General features: G+C 40.7%; 1 protein-coding gene and 1 pseudogene across 1 annotated transcript; one reads left to right on the top strand and one right to left on the bottom strand.

Moving 5' to 3' along the window:
- Positions 1-2,306: 2,306 nt before the first annotated feature.
- LOC120864571 lies at positions 2,307-20,248 on the top strand. Its single transcript, XM_040241626.1, is given in 3 exon segments — positions 2,307-2,914; positions 3,009-3,244; positions 19,698-20,248. Coding segments are annotated over 3 exon segments (1,395 nt in total).
- LOC120864966 lies at positions 15,515-15,632 on the bottom strand (annotated as a pseudogene).
- Positions 20,249-21,061: the final 813 nt, after the last annotated feature.

Here is a 21,061-nt window from a genome sequence, read left to right as displayed (position 1 = left end):
CACTAGTGTAACTACACACTGATGTGTGTATGATTGTGACTGACAAGTTTCCAGACAAAAAGTGGATTAATAGAAGTGTTAAACCCTAGTCTAGGGAGGTAAAGGGAGAGACTAATTACATTAAAGGATCAGAAAAGAGTAAGATGATTGAAATCATCAAACATTAACCAGGAATTAGTTGAAGGGTAAACTACAAAATACTAAAGAATGGCTGTGTGATATAGACATTACAGGCTTGTCAACAAGCATTTTGGAGCAGAATACTTTGGTTTGATCCCTGGGTTGGGAAGATCCCCTGGAGAAGGACAAGGCAGTTCACTCTAGTATTCTTGTCTGGAAAAGCCCATGAACAGAGGAGTTTGGCGGGCTATATAGTTTAAAGGGCTCACAGAGTCACAGACAGGACTTACCAAATAAACAACCTCAACAATTATTGATAAACATTCAAAAGGTCTCTATTTTTCCTTTTTGCTATTATAACATCATTTTCTAGAAATCTTTGTATATAGATAGAAACTCCTATTTTTGTTAACTGTATCCATAGTGGGAGAAAAATGAAAGATTAACTTGATAAGAACTGCAAATACCACTTCATACATAGATGTATTACATTTTTTAAACATTTTTTTCTTTTTGGCTGTGCTGGGTATTCCCTGCTCTGTGTGGGCTTTCTCTAATTGCAATGAATTGGGGCTTCTATTGTTGCAGACCACAGGCTCTAGAGTGCGGGCTCAGTAGTTGAGCTGGCACACTGGCTTATTTGCTTCACAGCATGCGGAATCCTGGACTGGGGATCGAACCTGTGTCCCTTGCTTTAGCAGGCAGATTCTCATCCATGGTGCCAACAACGAAGTCCCATTTTTTTTCATCTAGGATAGTTTCTGACAGTGTTAACAGCCTCCTATTTTTGCATTTGTGTATAAAGACTGAAGAATCTCTTAAATCCCTTTGATCTGAGATAGGGTGTGTCTTTGAAAAATCCACTGATTGGGTTACCTACTCCCTCCATAAAAGGGGAATCCGAGGCAGAAGTCACTGCTTTCTCTGGCAAGCTACAGCTGGTCTACATCTCAGGATTGGGTCACAGGACAGCTCTCAAGTCAGGGGTAACCAGCATCAGCCTCTTTCACAGATCAGCCTGTTCTGGTAAGTGGGGCATCCATATTGATGGGAACAGTGTCTAATTGCATTCTTTTCTAGGGGAAATTTCCTAGAGTTAGCTCTTACAAGAAAAAGTTATGTTATCAAAAGGTATATCCTAAGTGTTAATGTTACAAAATATTCAAGGTTTTGTATAGTTTTGCATTTGAAACTTTCTTGGAATAACAGGACAGATTAAAAAAAAAAATCGACATCACCAAGAAATGGAAGCAATACTTGGCTCTACTTTGTTCAAATTGTTGTCCTCTGTGGAAAATTCTTTACCCATGCTGTGGTTGAGTCTTTTTCTTTCTTTTGTTCTCTTTTTTTTGCAATTAAGTTTTCTGCTCAAATATGTCCTCAGTTAAACTTTCCCCTGGAGAAGGAAATGGCAACCCAATCCAGTATTCTTGCTTGGAGAATTCCATGGACAGAGGATCCTGGCGGGCTATGGCCCAAGGGTTGAAAAGAGTTGAACACAACTTAGTGACTAAACCACCACACCACCAATCTTTTCATCATCAATAATTTAAATTTCTTCCTCCCTTTATCCTTTCTGGCTTCACTTTCCCCATGTGTGTGTATGTTAGTCACTCAGTTGTGTTTAACTCTTTGTGACCCCATGGACTATAGTCTGCCATGCTCCTCTGAATACTGGAGTGGGTAACCATTCCCTTCTCAAGGGTATATTCCCACCCAGGGATGGAACATGGGTCTCCCTCAATGCAGACATATTCTTTACCATTGAAGCCACCAGGCAAGCCCCTGTAAGGGCAAAGCAAAAGGTAAATAACTCAGCGTAAAGCCTTAAAGTCCACATTAGTCATCTATTCACTGAATATACCATTTGTGAGGAAAACAGTGTAAAATTAATAGATAATGCAGATAGAATTTAAAATGGGAAGAAATCAACATAGAGAAGGTAATATGCATCAGGAAAGGTCACTCTGTTAAATAATGTTTTGCAGAAAAATTGAAAGCGGCTCAAGAGTGATTCAAGGGCGGCAGAGGCCCCAGAGGCAGTAATAGCATCCCCGAAGCCAGGACGTGGAGGTTCTCCTGGAGGCTCTCCTGGAGGCTCTGTTTCCGGAGCAGTAGAAGCCAGGAGCCAGGACTGGTCAGGTTCCTGTTAGTCTCTGGCCTTCATCCTCCTCAGCTTCAGAAAAATGGCTCAAGCGCCCAAGCGCGTGATGAAGAAAATGTCAACATCTGATCTGTTGGAGAGGAATAAGAGAGAGAATGAAGAATTCCGCAAACTCTTTGTTGGTGGCTTGAGCTCTGAAACCACAGAAGAAACTCTATGGAACTACTACCAGCACTGGGGATATCTTACAGACTGTGTGGTCATAAGAGATCCTGCCAGCCAGACATCAAGAAGATTTGGTTTTGTCACGTTTTCCTCCATGGCTGAGGTGGATGCTGCCATGGCGGCCAGACCTCATTCCATCGATGGGAAAAGGGTCGCCCCCAAACGTGCTGTCCCAAGAGAGGACTATGGAAAACCAGGGGCTCTTGTCACTGTAAAGAAGCTGTTTGTTTGTAGAATTGGAGAAGACACGGAGAAGCATCATCTTAGAGATTACTTTGGGAAATATGGAAAAATCAATGCCATTGAGATCATTAGTGATAGGAAGTCTGGAAGGAAAAGAGGCTTTGGGTTTGTGACTTTTGATGACCACGATCCCGTGGATAAGCTTGTATTGCAGAAATACCATACCATCAATGGTTATCATGCAGAAGTAAGAAAGGCCTTGTCTAGACAAGAAATGCAGGAACTCCAGCATTCTAGAATAGGAAAGGGAGGAGGTAAGGTTGATTTCCTATACTTGCATGGTGGTGGTGGAAATTTTGGAGCTGGACAAGGAAGGGACTTTAAAGGAGGGTCTGATGGAGGTGGAAGCGGTGGTAAATCTGGGGATGGTGACCATGGGTATGGAGGAGGACCAGGAGGTGGTAGTTTGAGGGTTAGTCCTGGATATGGAGGAGGACCTGGACATGGCCACCAGGCTAGGGGCTGCAGAGCTGGTTATACCAACTACAGAGGAAGGAACGATGGACGTCAGAATTGCAATAATTTGGGAAATTATAAGCAGAAACCTTCAAAGTACGAGTTACTGAAGAGTGGGAAACTGAATGGTAGGAATATGGAAGGATCATATGGTGGAGGAAACTATTGTCCAGGAGGCCATGGAGAAAGTGGGGGTTATGGAGAGATGGAGATATTGAGCTTGTTATTTGACAGGGGCTTGATTGAATAAATCAGGGAGAATGAGAGCCTAGAGGTAACAGAACAGCTTCAGGCTATGGAAATAACAATGTCAAGGAAACTCTCATTTCAGTCATGCATAAATATTTGGTGATGTGGCCCAAGGCATGACAGCACTTGCAGAAAGCCATTTTGTGAATGGACTTAATTATGTAAAAACATTACCATCTTTGGAGGAAAAAATCATATAAAAAATGCTTTTGAGATACAATTCTTTCTTTTTGAAATGTCTTTCCAGTGGCCACTCTTCAAGAGTGTAGAAGCATCTCTTTGATAATGTTAAATTTCAGTGTTTTGGGTGAGATGTGAAAATCCTTTTTCAAGTTTTTCCCCAACATTTGGAAAAACTACTAGCTAGAATCACCGTGTAATAAGACCTAACATCATTCTTCTAAAAAAATTTAGTTCATGTGTAAAGAAGCTATTGTACATTGAAGATTTAATAAAATAATTTAAAAGGTGAAATGGTAGTAGTTTGTACCTACCTATGTGTAAAATATAAAATCACTCTTTTTAAATTTACTCATCTTTTGATATTTAGGACATTTTCCCATGTCTTGACTATTGGAAATGATCCTGCAATGATCATGTGAGGGTAGATGATTATTTAGGATACTGGCTTCATTTTTTTCCTGATACATACCCAGAAGTGGAATTGCTGGTTCCTACAGTGGCTCTAATTTTAATTTTTTCATGAACCTCCATACTTTTTTTTTTTTTCCTTAATGGCTGCACCAATTGACGTTCTCACCAAGAGTGCAGAAAAGTTTCCCTTTGGTGTGTCTGACACAACCACCATGAGCTCCATGCAGGGACATCAATAGCAGGGCAGAGCCCTCAGTGTCAGGATGGGCTTGTCTCCCCCACATCTCCCTCTCTGCTCCCAAGCTCTGAAGTTTGAGAGTCACAGACTATGATGCAATCACAGAGGGAAGGGGAAAAGCATGTTTATGGTCATTGCTTCTCACCAGGACTGAGGGAGGCAGGTGCAGAGCCCCAGCACAGGAGGCTCCCCAGAGCTCCTCCATGGGACTGACATGAAGCAGTAAAAAGAAGGGGAAGGCAGGCTGCTCGCATCATGGGGACACTGAGGGTGAGGTCTCAGCACTGTGACTCCCTTATAGACACCTGCTCTCTGATTCTAAGTGTACCCTTGTCTGGCACACGCCCTGCAAGTTTTCCACAGGCTGAGAGACAGAGGGGTTGTGGGCATAGGCTGGGCCGACATGAGGGGCATTTTCCTTTTTGAGAGCAGAGCAGGGATCAGATGCCAACCCCTCTTCTCATGAGCTGAGCCTAGATACGACGCTTGGTCTCTAGGTTGGGCATCTCCTGCTATGTTGTTCTCTCCGATTTACCTTTTCTTGCTCCTGCAGTCTTTACACACTGCATGTGGGATAGAGTTTGAATTAGGTGGATTGCCTGAAGCACAGAGTGTATAAAGATGGGGATGTGGTGGTGGGTTTTCCCCCATCCATACATTAAAATTACAAGCAGGTGTATTCCAGATCTCCTTCCTGAGAAGGCCAAAGCAACTGATAATACCTTATTTGTAAGTTCTTGTTTGCATTTGCATATATGTGTGTTTCATCTCCTTGAAAACGATCTGAGGTGTGCACAGAAGTGGCAGAGATGTAGACCAAAGAATTCTGAATATTCTGTCCTTCTATTATCTGAAATTTTTTCCTCTTCACTCCTTTCAAGAGAGGAGAGAATTATGCATCTTTCTCTATTCACCAGCAGGATTTCCAAGCTCTGTTCCTGGAGGTCTTAAAATTAGTGGGACTGCTGAATCCCAGCCCCTCCTGCTGCTAGAACCCTCAGACTGAGGCACACAATCCCTTTGAAACACTGGTCCCCTGGCCTGAGGCCATTCTTAGAGAACATGGCTCAGCCTGAATGTTGGCTGCTGACAGAGATATTGCTGAAATGTGCCTCCATGGAGAGACATGAAGTGACCTGGATTTTCCACCCTAAAAAAATGAGTCCCATCAAATATTAATATTATTAATTCACTCCCACCAAGAGTGAGGTATTCAGCCCAATATTCTGGAAGCAAAAGAAAAAAAGTAGATACTATGTCAGAAGACAGTAAAGGCCTTCATTTTTATCTATATCATTAGTTTCTCTGGGGAAAATGATAAATTCTGCCCTAAAACATGGACTTTAACTGTGTGGCATGAATGTCTCTACTTGAGTTAGTATAGCAGGGCTTAACAATGGGTTTGCATCAAGCAGTCTGTTTTCTGCACATGTTTTGCTGGCTCATAGAGTTTCTAATGGTTCTGCAATGTTTATCAACACGCCTATGTCCTCAGAAGTGGAAGATGTGTTTAGAACATGTGCACCTTGTTTCCTTATTAGTTATGTCTGGAATTTTTTCAACATGAATTCTGTTGGCAGCTGCCCTGATACCGGAGAGTTGCTGATTTGAGGGGAGAACGTCAATCCTGTTTCTACTCTTCTGTGTGAGGGCCTCTGCCAAATCTTTGTCCCTTCCAGCTGTCTCATTTCATGTTTCTTTTCCTCATGGTTTGCTTCTGCTTCTTTTACCAAAATATGAAATGGAGTGTTTGATGGAAATATTTCAGGTGTGGACATTTTCTAGTTTGGTGGAAGCTACTAATTATTTGACCTCTATCAGGCTCAATTACACTAACTCAACCAGAGATATGCGTGCCACACAATTAGATAAAGTCCATGTTTTAGGGCTTCCCTTGTGGCTCAGCTGGTAAAGAATCTGCCTGCAATGTGGGACACCTGGGTTTGGTCCCTGGACTGGGAAGATTCCCTGGAGAAGGGAATGGCTACTCACTTCAACATTCTGGCCTGGAGAATTCCATGGACTGTATAGCCCATGGGGTCACAAAGAGTCAGACACAACTGAGGGGCTTGCAGCATGAGGGAGTGTCTCTACTTTCTAATTATTTGTATTAGAAGGCAGGCTGGAGAAATAGTCCTAGATTAGAGTATAATATAGTAAAATAGCCAGAGGAGACTTAGCAAAACATATAAAAACCATAAAACTGGAAAAATCTAAACATTTCCTTGGAGTGTACTTAATGTCATGAATTATTGACATAATTACCATAACAGAATCCAACACTGTCACCTATAGTTGTGTATATGCTGTTGTCCAAATATTCATTGAAATGATTGTTGTGACAAAGAGAAATGAGGTCTCTCTGATATCCTACAGACCCTGGAAAATGAACTATTTTTAGATATAATTATTCCTATGAAATCCGCAAACATTTTAAAATGTGAGAACACTGATGATAATTACAAACTCAAAATAAGTTACATGGTTTAGAAGTGAATTAATGTAGGCTTTTGTGAATCTACAAATCTGTTTCAGAATATATTTAGAAATTTCTGTCCTCAAACACAAGAGGCAAATACATATTGTCAAGTTGTAGATTAAATCAAATAATCAGATCAAATAAAGTACCTATTTTAAAATAGCTTTTAACATAAATTTAAAAGAAACACGCCAGGATCTTGGTATCCAGACTCTAGTTTCCAACATGTAGAATTCTTAATGAAGAGTAAAAAGAGCTGAATTTTGTTATAAAGCTTCATGATGTTTTAATTTAAGTGGGTACCATTTGTTACTTTCCTTCCCCAAAGAGACCTATTAAACAACACCCCACTTTCTTCAGACAGGTTACTAGTACCAGAAGGAGCTATATGAACCTTATGCTAAAAAAATCATAACTGTTTTTTTTTTAATCTACCTAGTGGCTCTCTAATGGGCTAATCTAAGACTTCCTTTATTTCCCATGTCTTTGAAATTTCCTAGGGCTGACTTACTCCACTCTACATAATAGGCTCCAGTTTCATCCATTCATTAAAATTGACTCAAGTGCATTCTTCTTAATGGCTGAGTAATATTCCATTGTGTATATGTACCACAAGTTTCCTATCCACTTGTCTGCCGATGGACATCTAGATTGCTTCCATGTCTTGGCTATTGTAAACAGTGCTGTGATGAACACTGGGGTACACAGGTCTCTTTCAATTCTGGTTTCCTCGGTGTATATGCCCAGCAGTGGGATTTCTGTGTCATATGGTGGTTCTATTTCCAGTTTTTCAAGGAGTCTCCACACTGTTCTCCATAGTGGCTGTACTGGTTTGCATTCCCACCAACAGTGTAAGAGGGTTCCCTTTTCTTCGCACCCTCTCCAGCATTTACTGTTTGTAGACTTTTTGATAGCAGCCATTCTGACCAGCATGAGATGGTACCTCGTTGTGGTTTTAATTTGCATTTCTCTGATAATGACTGATGTTGAGCATCTTTTTGTGTGTTTGTTAGCCACCTTATGTCTTCTTTGGAGAAATGTCTGTTTAGTTTTTTGGTCCATTTTTTGATTGGGTCACTTATTTTTCTGGAATTGAGCTGCATGAGCTGTTTGTGTATTTTTGAGATTAATTCTTTGTCATTTGCTTCATTTGCTATTATTTTCTCCTATTTGGAAGGCTGTCTTTTCACCTTGCTTATAGTTTCCTTCGTTGTGCAAAAGCTTTTCAGTTTAATTAGGTCCCGTTTGTTTATTTTTGCTTTTATTTCCATTACTCTCGGAGGTGGGTCATAGAGGATCCTGCTGTGATTTATGTTGGAGTGTGTTTTGCCTATATTTTCCTCTAGGAGTTTTATAGTTTCTGGTCTTACATTTAGATCTTTAATCCATTTTGAGTTTATTTTTGTATGGTGTTAGAAAGTGTTCTAGTTTCATTCTTTTACAAGTGGTTGACCAATTTTCCCAGCACCACTTGTTAAAGAGATTGTCTTTACTCCATTGTATATTCTTGCCTGCTTTGTGAAAGATAAGGTGTCCATAGGTGCGTGGGTTTATCTCCAGGATTTCTATTTTGTTCCATTGATCTATATTTCTGTCTTTGTGCCAGTACCATACTGTCTTGATGACTGTACTTTGTAGTATAGTCTGACGCCAGGCAGGTTGATTCCTCCAGTTCCATTCTTCTTTCTCAAGATTGCTTTGGCTATTTGAGGTTTTTTGTATTTCCATACAAATTGTGAAATTATTTGTTTTAGTTCTCTGAAAAATACCATTGGTAGCTTGATAGGGGTTGCATTGAATCTATAGATTGCTTTGGTAGTATATTCATTTTCACTATATTGATTCTTCCAATCCATGAACATGGTATATTTCTCCATCTATTTGTGTCATCTTTTATTTCTTTCGTCAGTGTTTTATAGTTTTCTATATATAGGTCTTTTGTTTCTTTAGGTAGATTTATTCCTAAGTATTTTATTCTTTTCATCACAATGGTGAATGGAATTGTTTCCTTAATTTCTCTGTTTTCTCATTGTTAGTGTATAGGAATACAAGGGATTTCTCTGTGTTAATTTTATATCCTGCAATGTTACTATATTCATTGATTAGCTCTAGTAATTTTCTGGTGGAGTCTTTAGGGTTTTCTATGTAGAGGATCACGTCATCTGCAAACAGTGAGAGTTTTACTTCTTCTTTTCCAATTTGAATTCATTTCTTTTTCTGCTCTGATTGCTGTGGCCAAAACTTCTAGAATTATGTTGAATAGTAGTGGTAACAGTGGGCACCCTTGTCTTCTTCCTGACTTTAAGGGAAATGCTTTCAATTTTTCACCATTGAGGATAATGTTTGCTGTGGGTTTATCATATATGGCTTATATTATGTTGAGGTATGTTCCTTCTATGCCTGCTTTCTGGAGGGTTTTTTTAATCATAAATGGATGTTGAATTTTGTCAAAGGCTTTCTTTGCATCTATTGAGATAATCATATAGTTTTTATCTTTCAATTTGTTCATGTGGTGTATCACATTGATTGACTTGCGAATATTGAAGAATACTTGCATCCCTGGGATAAAGTCCACTTGGTCATGATATATGATCTTTTTAACATGTTGTTGGATTCTGTTTGCTAGAATTTGTTAACGATTTTTGCATCTATATTCATCAGTGATATTGGCCTGTAGTTTTCTTTTTTTGTGGCATCTTTGTCTGGTTTTGGTATTAGGGTGATGGTGGCTTCAAGGAATGAGTTTGGAAGTTTACCTTCCTCTGCAATTTTCTGGAAGACTTTGAGTAGGATAGGTGTTAGCTGTTCTCGAAATTTTTGGTAGAATTCAGCTGTGAAGCCATCTGGTCCTGGGCTTTTGTTTGTTGGAATATTTCTGATTACAGTTTCGATTTCTGCACTTGCAATGAGTCTGTTAAGGTTTTCTATTTCTTCCTGGTTCAGTTTTGGAAGGTTATACTTTTCTAAGAATTCGTCCATTTCTTCCAAGTTGTCCATTTTATTGGCATATAGTTGCTGATAGTAGTCTCTTATGATCCTTTGTATTTATGTGTTGTCTGTTGTGATTTCTCCATTTTCATTTCTAATTTTGTTGATTTGATTCTTCTCTCTTTTTTTCTTGATGAGTCTGCCTAATGGTTTGTCTATTTTATTTATCATCTCAAAGAACCAGCTTTTAGCTTTGTTGATTTATGCTATGGTCTCTTTAGGTGTAAAGTTAGGTTATTTATTTGATTTTTCTCTTGTTTCTTGAGGTAAGCTTGTATTGCTATGAACCTCCCCCTTAGCACTGCTTTTACTGAATCCCATAGGTTTTGGGTTGATGTGTTTTCATTTTAATTCATTTCTTTGCATATTTTGATTTCTTGTTTGATTTCTCCTGTGATTTGTTGGTTATTCAGAAGCATGTGGTTTAGCCTCCATATGTTTGCATTTTTAATAGTTTTTTCCTGTAGTTGACATCTAATCTTACTACATTGTGATCAGCAAAGATGCTTGGAATGACTTCATTTTTTTGAATTTACCAAGGCTAGATTTATGGCCCAGGATGTGAGCTATCCTGGAGAAGGTTCCATGTGCACTTGAGAAAAAGGTGAAATTCATTGTTTGGGGGTGAAATGTCCTATAAATATCAATTAGGTCTAACTGGTCCATTGTATCATTTAAAGTTTGTGTTTCTTAGCTAATTTTCTGTTTAGTTGATCTATACATACATGTGAGTGGGGTATTAAAGTCTCCCACTATTATTGTGTTATTGTTAATTTCCCCTTTCATACTTGTTAGCATTTGCCTTACATGTTGTGCTCCTATGTTTAATTCAGTTCAGTCACTCAGTCGTGTCCAACTCTTTTCGACCCCATGGACTGCAGCACGCCAGGCTTCCTGGTCCATCACCAACTCCTGGAGTTTACCCAAACTCATGTCCATCGAGTCGGTGATGCCATCCAACCATCTCATCCTCTGTTGTCCCCTTCTCCTCCCACCTTCAGTCTTTCCCAGCATCAGGGTCTTTTCCAGTAAGTCAGTTCTTTGCATCAGGTGGCCAAAGTATTGGAGTTTCAGCTTCAACATCACTCTTTCCACTGAACACACAGGACTGATCTCCTTTAGGATGGACTGTTTGGATCTCCTTGCAGTCCAATGGACTCTCAAGAGTCTTCTCCAACACCACAGTTCAAAAGCATCAATTCTTTGGCACTCAGCTTTCTTTACAGTCCAACTCTCACATGCATACATGAGTACTGGAAAAACCATAGCCTTGATTAGACAGACCTTTGTTGGCAAAGTAATGTCTCTGCTTTTGAATATGCTATCTAGGTTGGTCATAACTTTCCTTCCAAGGAGTAAGCGTCTTTTAATTTCATGGCTGCAGTCACCATCTGTAGTGATTTTCAGTTCAGTTCAGTTCATTTCAGTCGCTCAGTCGTGCCTGACTCTTTGAATTGCAGCATGTCAGGCCTCCCTGTCCATCACCACCTCCCGGGGTTCACTCAGATTCATGTCCATCGAGTCAGTCATGCCATCCATCCATCTCATCCTCTGTCGTCCCCTTCTCCTCCTGCCCCCAATCCCTCCCAGCATCAAAGTCTTTTCCAATGAGTCAACTCTTCGCATGACGTGGCCAAAGTACTGGAGCTTCAGCTTTAGCGTCATTCCTTCCAAAGAAATCCCAGGGCTGATCTCCTTCAGAATGGACTGGTTGCATCTCCTTGCAGTCCAAGGGACTCTCAAGAGTCTTCTCCAACACCACAGTTCAAAAGCATCAATTCTTCGGCGCTCAGCTTTCTTCACAGTCCAACTCTCACATCCATACATGACTACTGGAAAAACCATAGCCTTGAATAGATGGACCTTAGTCGACAAAGTAATGTCTCTGCTTTTTTATATGCTATCTGGTTGGTCATAACTTTTCTTCCAAGGAGTAAGCGTCTTTGAGTAAGTGTCTTTTAATTTCATGGCTGCAGTCACCATCTGCAGTGATTTTGGAGCCCCAAAAAATAAAGTCTGACACTGTTTTCACTGTTTCCCCATCTATTTCCCAGGAAGTGATGGGACCAGATGCCATGATCTTCGTTTTCTGAATGGTGAGCTTTAAGCCAACTTTTTCACTCTCCTCTTGCACTTTCATCAAGAGGCTTTTTAGTTCCTCTTCACTTTCTGCCATAATGGTGGTGTCATCTGCATATCTGAGGTTATTGATATTTCTCCTGGCAATCTTGATTCCAGCTTGTGTTTCTTCCAGTCCAGTGTTTCTCATGATGGACTCTGCATATAAGTTAAATAAGCAGGGTGACAATATACAGCCTTGATGTACTCCTTTTCTGACTTGGAACCAGTCTGTTGTTCCATGTCCAGTTCGAACTGTTGCTTCCTGACCTGCATACAGATTTCTCAAGAGGCAGGTCAGGTGGTCTGGTATTCCCATCTCTTTCAGAATTTTCCACAGTTTATTATGATCCACACAGTCAAAGGCTTTGGCATAGTCAATAAAGCAGAAATAGATGTTTTTCTGGAACTCTCTTGCTCTTTCCATGATCCAGAGGATGTTGGCAATTTGATCTCTGGTTCCTCTGCCTTTTCTAAAACCAGCTTGAACATCAGGAAGTTCACGGTTCACATATTGCTGAAGCCTGGCTTGGAGAATTTTGAGCATTACTTTGCTAGTGGGTGAGATGAGTGCAATTGTGTGGTAGTTTGAGCATTCTTTGGCATTGCCTTTCTTTGGGATTGGAATGAAAACTGACCTTTTCCAGTCCTGTGGCCATTGCTGAGTTTTCCAAATTTGCTGGTATATTGAGTGCAGCACTTTCACAGCATCATCTTTAGGATTTGAAATAGCTCAACTGGAATTCCATCACCTCCATCAGCTTTGTTCATAGTGATGCTTCCTAAGGCCCACTTGACTTCACATTCCAGGATGTCTGGCTCTAGGTGAGTGATCATACCATCATGATTATCTGGGTCATGATCTTTTTTGTACAGTTTTTCTATGTATTCTTGCCACCTCTTCTTAATATCTCCTGCTTCTGTTAGGTCCATACCATTTCTGTCCTTTATCGAGCCCATCTTTGCTTGAAATGTTCCCTTGGTATCTCTAATTTTCTTGAAGAGATCTCTAGTCTTTCCCATTCTCTCCCATTCCCATTTCCTCTACTTCTTTGCATTGATTACTGAGGAAGGCTTTCTTATCTGTCTTTGCTATTCTTTGGAACTCTGCATTCAAATGGGTATATCTTTTCTTTTCTTCTTTGCTTTTCACTTCTCTTCTTTTCACAGCTATTTGTAAGGCCTCCTCAGACAGCCATTTTGCTTTCTTTGCATTTATTTTTCTTGGGGATGGTCTTGTTCCCTGTCTCCTGTACAGTGTCACAAACCTCCATCCATAGTTCATCAAGCACTTTGTCTATCAGATCTAGTCCCTTAAATCTATTTCTCACTTCCACTGTATAATCATAAGGGATATGATTTAGGTCATTTGATTTAGACCTGAATGGTCTATTGGTTTTCCCTACTTTCTTCAATTTAAGTCTGGATTTGGCAAATGCATATATAATTGTTATATCTTATTCTTGGATTGATCCTTTGATCATTATGTAGTGTCTTTCTTTGCCTCTTTTCATGGCCTTTATTTCAAAGTCTATTTTATCTGATGTGAGTATTGCTACTCCTGCTTTCTTTCGGTCTCCATTTGGGTGAAATATCTTTTTCCAGCCCTTCACTTTCACTCTGTATGTGTCCCTTGGTTTGTGGTGGGTCTTTTGTAGACAGCATATATAGGGGTCTTGTTTTTGTATCCATTCAGCCAGTCTTTGTCTTTTGGTTGGAGGCATTCAGTCTATTTACATTTAAGGTAATTGTTGATAAGTATGATCCCATTGCCATTTACTTTGTTGTTTTGGGTTCGAGTTTATAAACCCTTTTTGTGTTTCCTATTTAGAGAAGATCCTATAGCATTTGTTGAAAAGCTGGTTTGGTGGTGCTGAATTCTCTCAGCTTTTTCTTGTCTGTAAAGCTTTTGATTTCTCTTTAATATTTGAATGAGATCCGTGCTGGGTACAGTAATCTGGGTTGTAGGTTTTTCTCTTTCATCACTTTAAGTATGTCCTGCCATTCCCTTCTGGCGTGAAGAGTTTCTATTGAAAGATCAGCTGTTATCCTTATGGGAATCCCCTTGCGTGTTATTTGTTGCCTTTCCCTTGCTGCTTTTAATATTTGCCCTTTGTGTTTGATCTTCATTAATTTGATTAATATATCTTGGGGTGTTTCACCTTGGGTTGATCCTGTTTGGGACCCTCTGCGTTTCTTGGACTTGGATTGCTATTTCCTTCCCCATTTTAGGGAAGTTTTCAACTATTATCTCCTCAAGTATTTTCTCATGGCCTTTCTTTTTGTCTTCTTCTTCTGAGACTCCTGTGATTTGAATGTTGGGGCGTTTGACATTATCCCAGAGATCTCTAAGGTTGTCCTCATTTCTTTTAATTCTTTTTTCTTTTTTCCTCTTTGCTTCATTTATTTCCACCATTCTATCTTCCACCACACTTATCCTATCTTCTGCCTTAGTTATTCTACTGTTGGTTCCCTCCAGAGTGCTTTTGATCTCAGTTATTGCATTATTCATTATTGATTAACACTTTTTTATTTCTTCTAGGTCCTTGTTAAAAATTCCTTGCATCTTCTCAGTCCTTGTCTCCAGATCATTTATCCGTAACTGCATTTTGTTTCCAAGATTTTGGATCATCTTTACTATCATTATTTTGAATTCTTTTTCAGGTAGACTCCCTATCTCCTCCTCTTTTGTTTGGTATGGTGGGCATTTATCACATTCCTTTACCTGCTGAATATTTCTCTGCCTTTTCATCTTGTTTAGATTGCTCTGTTTGGGGTAGCCTTTCTGTATGCTGGAAGTCTGTGGTTCTTCTTTATTGTGGAGGTTGCTCCCTGTGTGTGGGGTTGGACTAGTGGCTTGTCAAGGTTTCCTGGTCAGGGAAGCTTGCATCAGTGTACTGGTCAGTAGAGCTGGATCTCTTCTCTCTGGAGTGCAATGAAGTGTCCAGTAGTGAGTTTTGAGGTATCATTGGGTTTGGTGTGACTTTGGGCAGCCTGTATTTTAATGCTCAGGGCTATGTTCCTGCATTGCTGGAGAATTAGCTTGATATGTCTTGCTCTGAAACTTGTTGGCTCTTGGGTGGAGTTTGGTTTCAGTATAGGTATGGAGGCTCTTGGATGAGCTCTTATTGATTAATGTTCCCTGGGGTTGGGAGTTTTCTGGTGTTCTCAAGTTTTGAATTTAAGCCTCCTGCCTCTGGCTTTCAGTCTTATTCTTACAGTATCCTCAAGACTTCTCCATCCATACAGCACTGATGACAAAACATCTAGGTTAATGGTGAAAAGATTCTCCACAGTGAGGGACACCCAGAGAGGTTCACTGAGTTACATGGAGAAGACAAGAGGAAGGAGGGAGATAGAGGTGACCAGGAGGAGAATAGGACAAATCAAAAGGGGGGAGAGCATTCTAGCCAGTAATCAGTTCCTTATGTGCTTTCCACAGTCTGGAACAGTCAGAGAGGTTCACAGAGTTACACAGAGAAGAGAAGAGGGAGGAAGGAGATAGAGGTGACCAGGAGGAGAAGAGGGGGAGTCAAAAGGAGAGAGACAGATCTAGCCAGTAATCAGTTCCCTAAGTGTTCTCCACAGCCCAAAACACTGAAAGAGATTCACAGAGTTGGGTAGAGAAGAGAAGCGGGAGGGAGGAGATAGAGGTGACCTGCGGGAGAAAAAGGAGAGTCAAAAGGGGGAGAGAGCAATCAAGGTAGTAATCACACCCCTAAGTAAAAATGGGTACTGAAGATTAGATTCTTTTCAATTAGCAATAATCACGCCTTGGATAAACCTCACTGGCTACGATACTGCCACTGCGCAAAGCTGAAGATTAGATTCTTAAAGGTACAAACTTGATAACAAAAAGCAAAAAACAAAGATTAAAAATCTAGAGTAGAGGTTGACTCTCAAAAATACAATATGAAAGAGACAAAACAAAATCACAAAAATTATAAAATATATATGTATGAAATTTGCTTTAAAAATAGGGTCTTTTTTTGCAAGGTAATAGTAGGTTATAAAAATGAAAATTAAAGGAGTAATAAAGAACTTAAAAATAAAAAAATTTAAATTTAAAAATGATACTTGTAAAGTATATCTAGGAATTTCTCTGGAGCTGTTAAGGGCAGTGTGGGGTCAGTTCAGTTCCAGATAGTACCTTTTTCCAGCTTATACTTCTTCTCAAGGTCTATAGACCCCTTCCAATGTAGTCAGTGCTAACTACAGGGTTTTCATCTGTTGCACCTGTCACTTCCAGAGCACCTCCCTCTTCTTTGTTTATTTTGGCTTCCTCTGTTTGCAAGTCTCTTCAGTGTCTAATTTCCACCCTGACACAACAGGGTGAAGGTGGTCACTTATTTAGGCTCACTTGTTCAGTTTTGTTGTGGGGAGGGATGAACACCACAAACAAATATCACTGGCATTTGTGGGAAGTGCTCGCAGTGTCTGGGTCACGCTGGGTTTGCTGCCACTTTCCTAGTCCACACTGCTCAGGCTCCAGGTTGCTCTGCAGGGGAACTCTCTAAAGTAGGACCTGGGTTGTGTGCACTTCCCAGGTCTAAGCTACTCAGGTTCAGGTGCTTGGGTACTCCACAAAGGCACAGACTCAGTTGGGCCTGCGTTTTGTGCCCTTCCCAGGTCCGAGCAGCTCAGGTGACCAGGTGCTTGGCGAGCACATTCTCCCAACTGGGTGGTGCATCTTATCACCTCCCGGGTCCCAGCCCCTCAGTTTCCTGGGTGCACCCATCTCAGATGTGTCTCCTCTGGGGAGCTGATCTCTGACTGCGACCCTTCTGGCAGATGTCAACTGTCCAGGATCCCAGGAAGACTTGGTTAGCAACTGGGAGCCTGCTCACAGTTTGGTGGAGGATGCCTTCACTGGGGCCGAGATTGCCCCTTACCTTCCGGCTCTGGCTGTTGCCTGCCCGCCTCTGTCTCCGGCGTGGGGATGGGCCGGTCTACAACCCACTAGCTCTCCTCTGGTATTTGCTCAGTTCTTTGTTCCTTGAGTAGACCCAGCAGTGCCTTTGGTTAGAGCTTTTCGCGGGAAAGTTATTTTTTTTCTCTCTCTCTGCCTATCCCACACTTTGGGTTGCTATCTCACGTTAGCTTCCTCAGTTTGTCCTCAGGGCATTCAGGCCTGGTCCTTACCCTAAGCATGCAGCCCACAACTCCCTGTTCAGCCCCCACTCGCTGCTGGCTGACGCAAGCATCTGGGCACTTCTCCACTGGGAGTTGCAGTTAGGCGTGTAATCTGTGGGTTTTTTTTTTTTTTTTTTTTTTTCTCTCCTGGTTATGTTCCCCTCTGAGGTTCCAAAACTCCCCACAGACCTGCCGGTGACAGGGTTTCCTGGTGTTTGGAAACTTCTCCTCCTTCACGACTCCCTCCCTGGAATGGGTCTCTGTCCCTAACTCTTTTGTCTCTCTCTCTTTTTATCTTTTATATTTTGTCCTACCTCCTTTCAAAGGGAATGGGCTGCCTTTCCGGGTGCCTGGTGTCCTCTGCCAGCGTTCAGAAGTTGTTTTGTGGAATTTGCTCAGTGTTCAAATGATCTTTCGATGAATTTGTGGGGGAGAATGTGGTCTCCCCGTCCTATTCCTCCACCATCTTAGGACCACCCCCCTTCACTCCCTTCTTATGTTTAGATAAACACAAGTAGATTATGAATGCCAACTATTTCTCTGTATATTCCATTTACACTTTCTTATGGTTATATGCACATTACTGGATCGCCAAACTTCATTCTAATTCATATTTCAAAGCATTGACTACTATTTTCACAAAATTTCCCACATTGAAAACTTCAGGCTAATTTTAATGTGATTCTCTATGTGACGCTTTAACATTTTGCACATAAAAGTATTTTGAATTGTTTTACAAATCTGTGCCATTCCTGTCAGGAACCATGAATTGTGTTAATCACAATCTGCAGTTCATAACACTCTCTCACAGTTGGTGTCTTCACAGTCTACATTTATTGTTTATGAAGCCACTTTTCATAGTGTGTCTGCTTTCCACATTGTTAGGTTCTTTGACCTAAAACCTACATCCTCTATGCGGCCAATAGGAGAGCAAAGAAAATAGTTTTCTGCACCTAAAACTTTAGTCCTATGATCACAGGGATAGTTGTTGCACTGAGAAGATGTTTGGACTAGGTGGTTTAACAAGAGAAAGTCAAGCTATGTTGCCAGGAATATATGAAACAAAAACCTTGAAATACGTTGGTAATATTTGGGTTGTCTCCATAAATATTTCAGAAGAAAGAATGTGGAAACATCATTTAGTATCTCATACTTAGATTTCTGGAGACGGTGACAAGGCTGGGATTGGGGAGGGGAGCTAGTGATGTCACAGAAGAGGAAACATCCTTCCTTCTGAGAGAAATAGAGACATCCTCTGACAGCAGCTAACCATGTGCCAAATTTGACCAAAGACTCTCTCTTTCCTTCCAGACACCGATATCTGTGTGTAGCCAGAGTTACATTTCAGGATTCAGAAAAACCCCACAGGAAGGACAACCTGTTTGCTACTTCTACTTGTGCATTGTGTCCAGAGAGATACGTTTCCAACCACATAGATAAAATATTTCATAATGGTCTACGGTAACTCCACCTCTACCTATTTCAGGAGGAAAGAATACTGAGCACTTTGGGAAAGGAGTCACTAGGCATTAGTTTCTAATGTCATTAGTCATTAGGCATTAATTCATGTATTTATGCATTTTTTATGTCTTCATTTTTATTGTGCTGAAATACATATTACATTAAAATTTATAATTTTAATTATTCTTGAGTACAATTCAAGGACATTAATAAATTTCTACTGCTGTACCACCTTTTCCACTGTTCTTCCGCAGAACTTATAACCCCTAACTTCATCAGTTACATGAAACAGTTACTCTCAATTCCATGGTAAACATCATTCTACTTTCTGTGTCTATGAATTTGACTATTCTAAGTACATTCATAAATAAAAGCATATTCTTCCCTTGGCATGTGGCTTCTTTCTAAAGGATAAGACTTTCAAGGTTCATGTATGTTGTAGCATGTGGCAGATAAATTCATTTCTTTTTAAGGCAGGACATTCTTGCATTTTGTGTATGCATCTTATTTTGTTTAATCATTTATCTCTCAATGGGCATCAGGGTTGTTTCCGTTTTTTGGCTATTGTAAGTAATGCTGGTAAGATATTATCCAATTCACTGCCTTCAACTTTAGGGAATATACACCTAGATGGGAATTGCTCACTCTAACAGTAATTCTGTGTTAAAGTTTTAAGAACTGCCAGACTGTTTCTCACAGCAGCTGCACCATTTTACATTCCCATCAAGAAGGTACAAAGGTTCCATTTTAACTTTCCCAGCAACATTTTCTAATTTGATATGTCTGAATATTTCATCAGAGGGGATCAATATGCACACTGCACGAGATGGTATATTTCTATTTCTTACATATTTAAATGTTTTACAAATAAAACTTGGGATAATGAAATGGTGAGTCTGCTCTCTCTCTAGATGCAGAGCAGTGTGTCCCATGCCCAGACTGAGAGTATCCAAACAGGGAGAGAAATCACTGCCTCCCCAGGGTTGTGACCTTCCTGGCATTCGAGGGTTCTCTGGGGATGTCACTGGCCTGCACAGCTCTGTGCTTGTGTGTTATCACGGCTGTAGTTTTGTGGGTCTTTGTGAAGCACCGAGACACCTCCACAGTCAAGGCCAATAACCGGGCTCTCAGCCATGTCCTGCTCATCTCCCTCCTCCTGTGCTTCCTCTGCTCCTTACTCCATCAATCAACCCCACACAGCCACCTGCATCCTCCAACAGATCACGTTTGGAGCTGTGTTCACTGTGGCTGTGGCCACTGTTTTAGCCAAAACCCTGGCTGTGATCCAGGCATTCAAGGCCAGGAAACCAGGAAGAGCCATGAGACGATCGCTGGTAACAGGAGCTACTATGTCTTTCCCATGTGCTCCTTGATCCAGGTGAATATCTGTGGAGTCTGGCTGGGAACCTCTCCCCCTTTCCTTGAGACGGACACTCACTCTGAGCCCAAGGAGCTCCTCATGGTGTGCAACAAGGGCTTGGTCACTGCCTTCTACCATGTCCTGGGCTACCTGGGCTCCTTAGCCCTGGGGACCTTGTCCTTGGCTTTCCTGGACAGAAACCTGCCTGACACCTTCAGTGAAGCCAAGTTCCCGACCTTCCGCATGGTGGTGTTTCTCAGTGTCTCGGTCACCCTCCTCCTCGTCTACCACAGCACCAAGGGCAAGGTCATGGTGGCTGTGGAGACCTTCTCCATCTTGGCCTCCAGTGCTGGGCTCCTAGGCTGTATCTTTGTCCCAAAGCGCTACATTATTCTCCTAAAACCTGTGATGAATTATCTGAAAGGTTTAAAGAATCAAATAGATTCCAAGAGAAACTGGCATGCAGATTTTATCTCTTAATAAGTCTCTGTTACATTTGCTTTGAATAATATACCACTCAGAGAGATAACATTATTCATTCAGATATTAAAAACAATCAAAACTACTTCACCTCTATTCAGCCGGGGATTCTCTTTTCTTTTTTAAGTCTCTGTGTACAACTACACTCAGTCATAAAGAGTTACAAATAATTGTTCCATTTCAGATTAATGGCTCCTCAAAGCTTCTGCTACTAAGTCAGCTGGGGCCTCCATCATTTAGTATATAGCATCTTTTTTGTTTGTGCTTTGTCACTCAGTCATGTCTGACTCTTTGCAACCCACCAAGCCCACCAAGCTCCTCTGTCCATGGGGATTCTCCCGGCAAGAATGCTGGAGTGGGTTGCCATGCCCTCCTCCAGGGGATCTTCCCAAACCAGGGATCAAACCCAGGTCTCCCGCATGGCAGGTGGATGCTTTACCATTTGAACCTCCAGTATAAAGTAAGCACATCCTTTTTGTTTTGGCCATTCTTGTATCCAAAAGGTTCATTTTATATGTAAAAGCATTTCAGACTACCCTTTATTGTATTTTGTCTGTTTGGTTTCATCAGCTGATGGTGGAAATATACATATTAGAAAATATTGAAAGTATACATGCTTTTCATATGTGTAAATAGGATTCTTTTAGAGATTTTAATTTTAATTTAATTTAAATTTTAATCTAAAAATGTATTTTAAAGATAATTTTTCTGAATACAGAAATTAAAGTTAAAAATAATTGTAACATAGTTTCTTCATTCTTTCAAATCATAATTTTGCCACTTACTTAAAAATGGAAACTTAATCAACTCCCA

Source organism: Oryx dammah, unplaced genomic scaffold, assembly GCF_014754425.2.
Source record: "Oryx dammah isolate SB20612 unplaced genomic scaffold, SCBI_Odam_1.1 HiC_scaffold_5, whole genome shotgun sequence".
Classification (NCBI taxonomy): domain Eukaryota; kingdom Metazoa; phylum Chordata; class Mammalia; order Artiodactyla; family Bovidae; genus Oryx; species Oryx dammah.
This window is presented reverse-complemented; position numbering and strand designations above follow the sequence as displayed.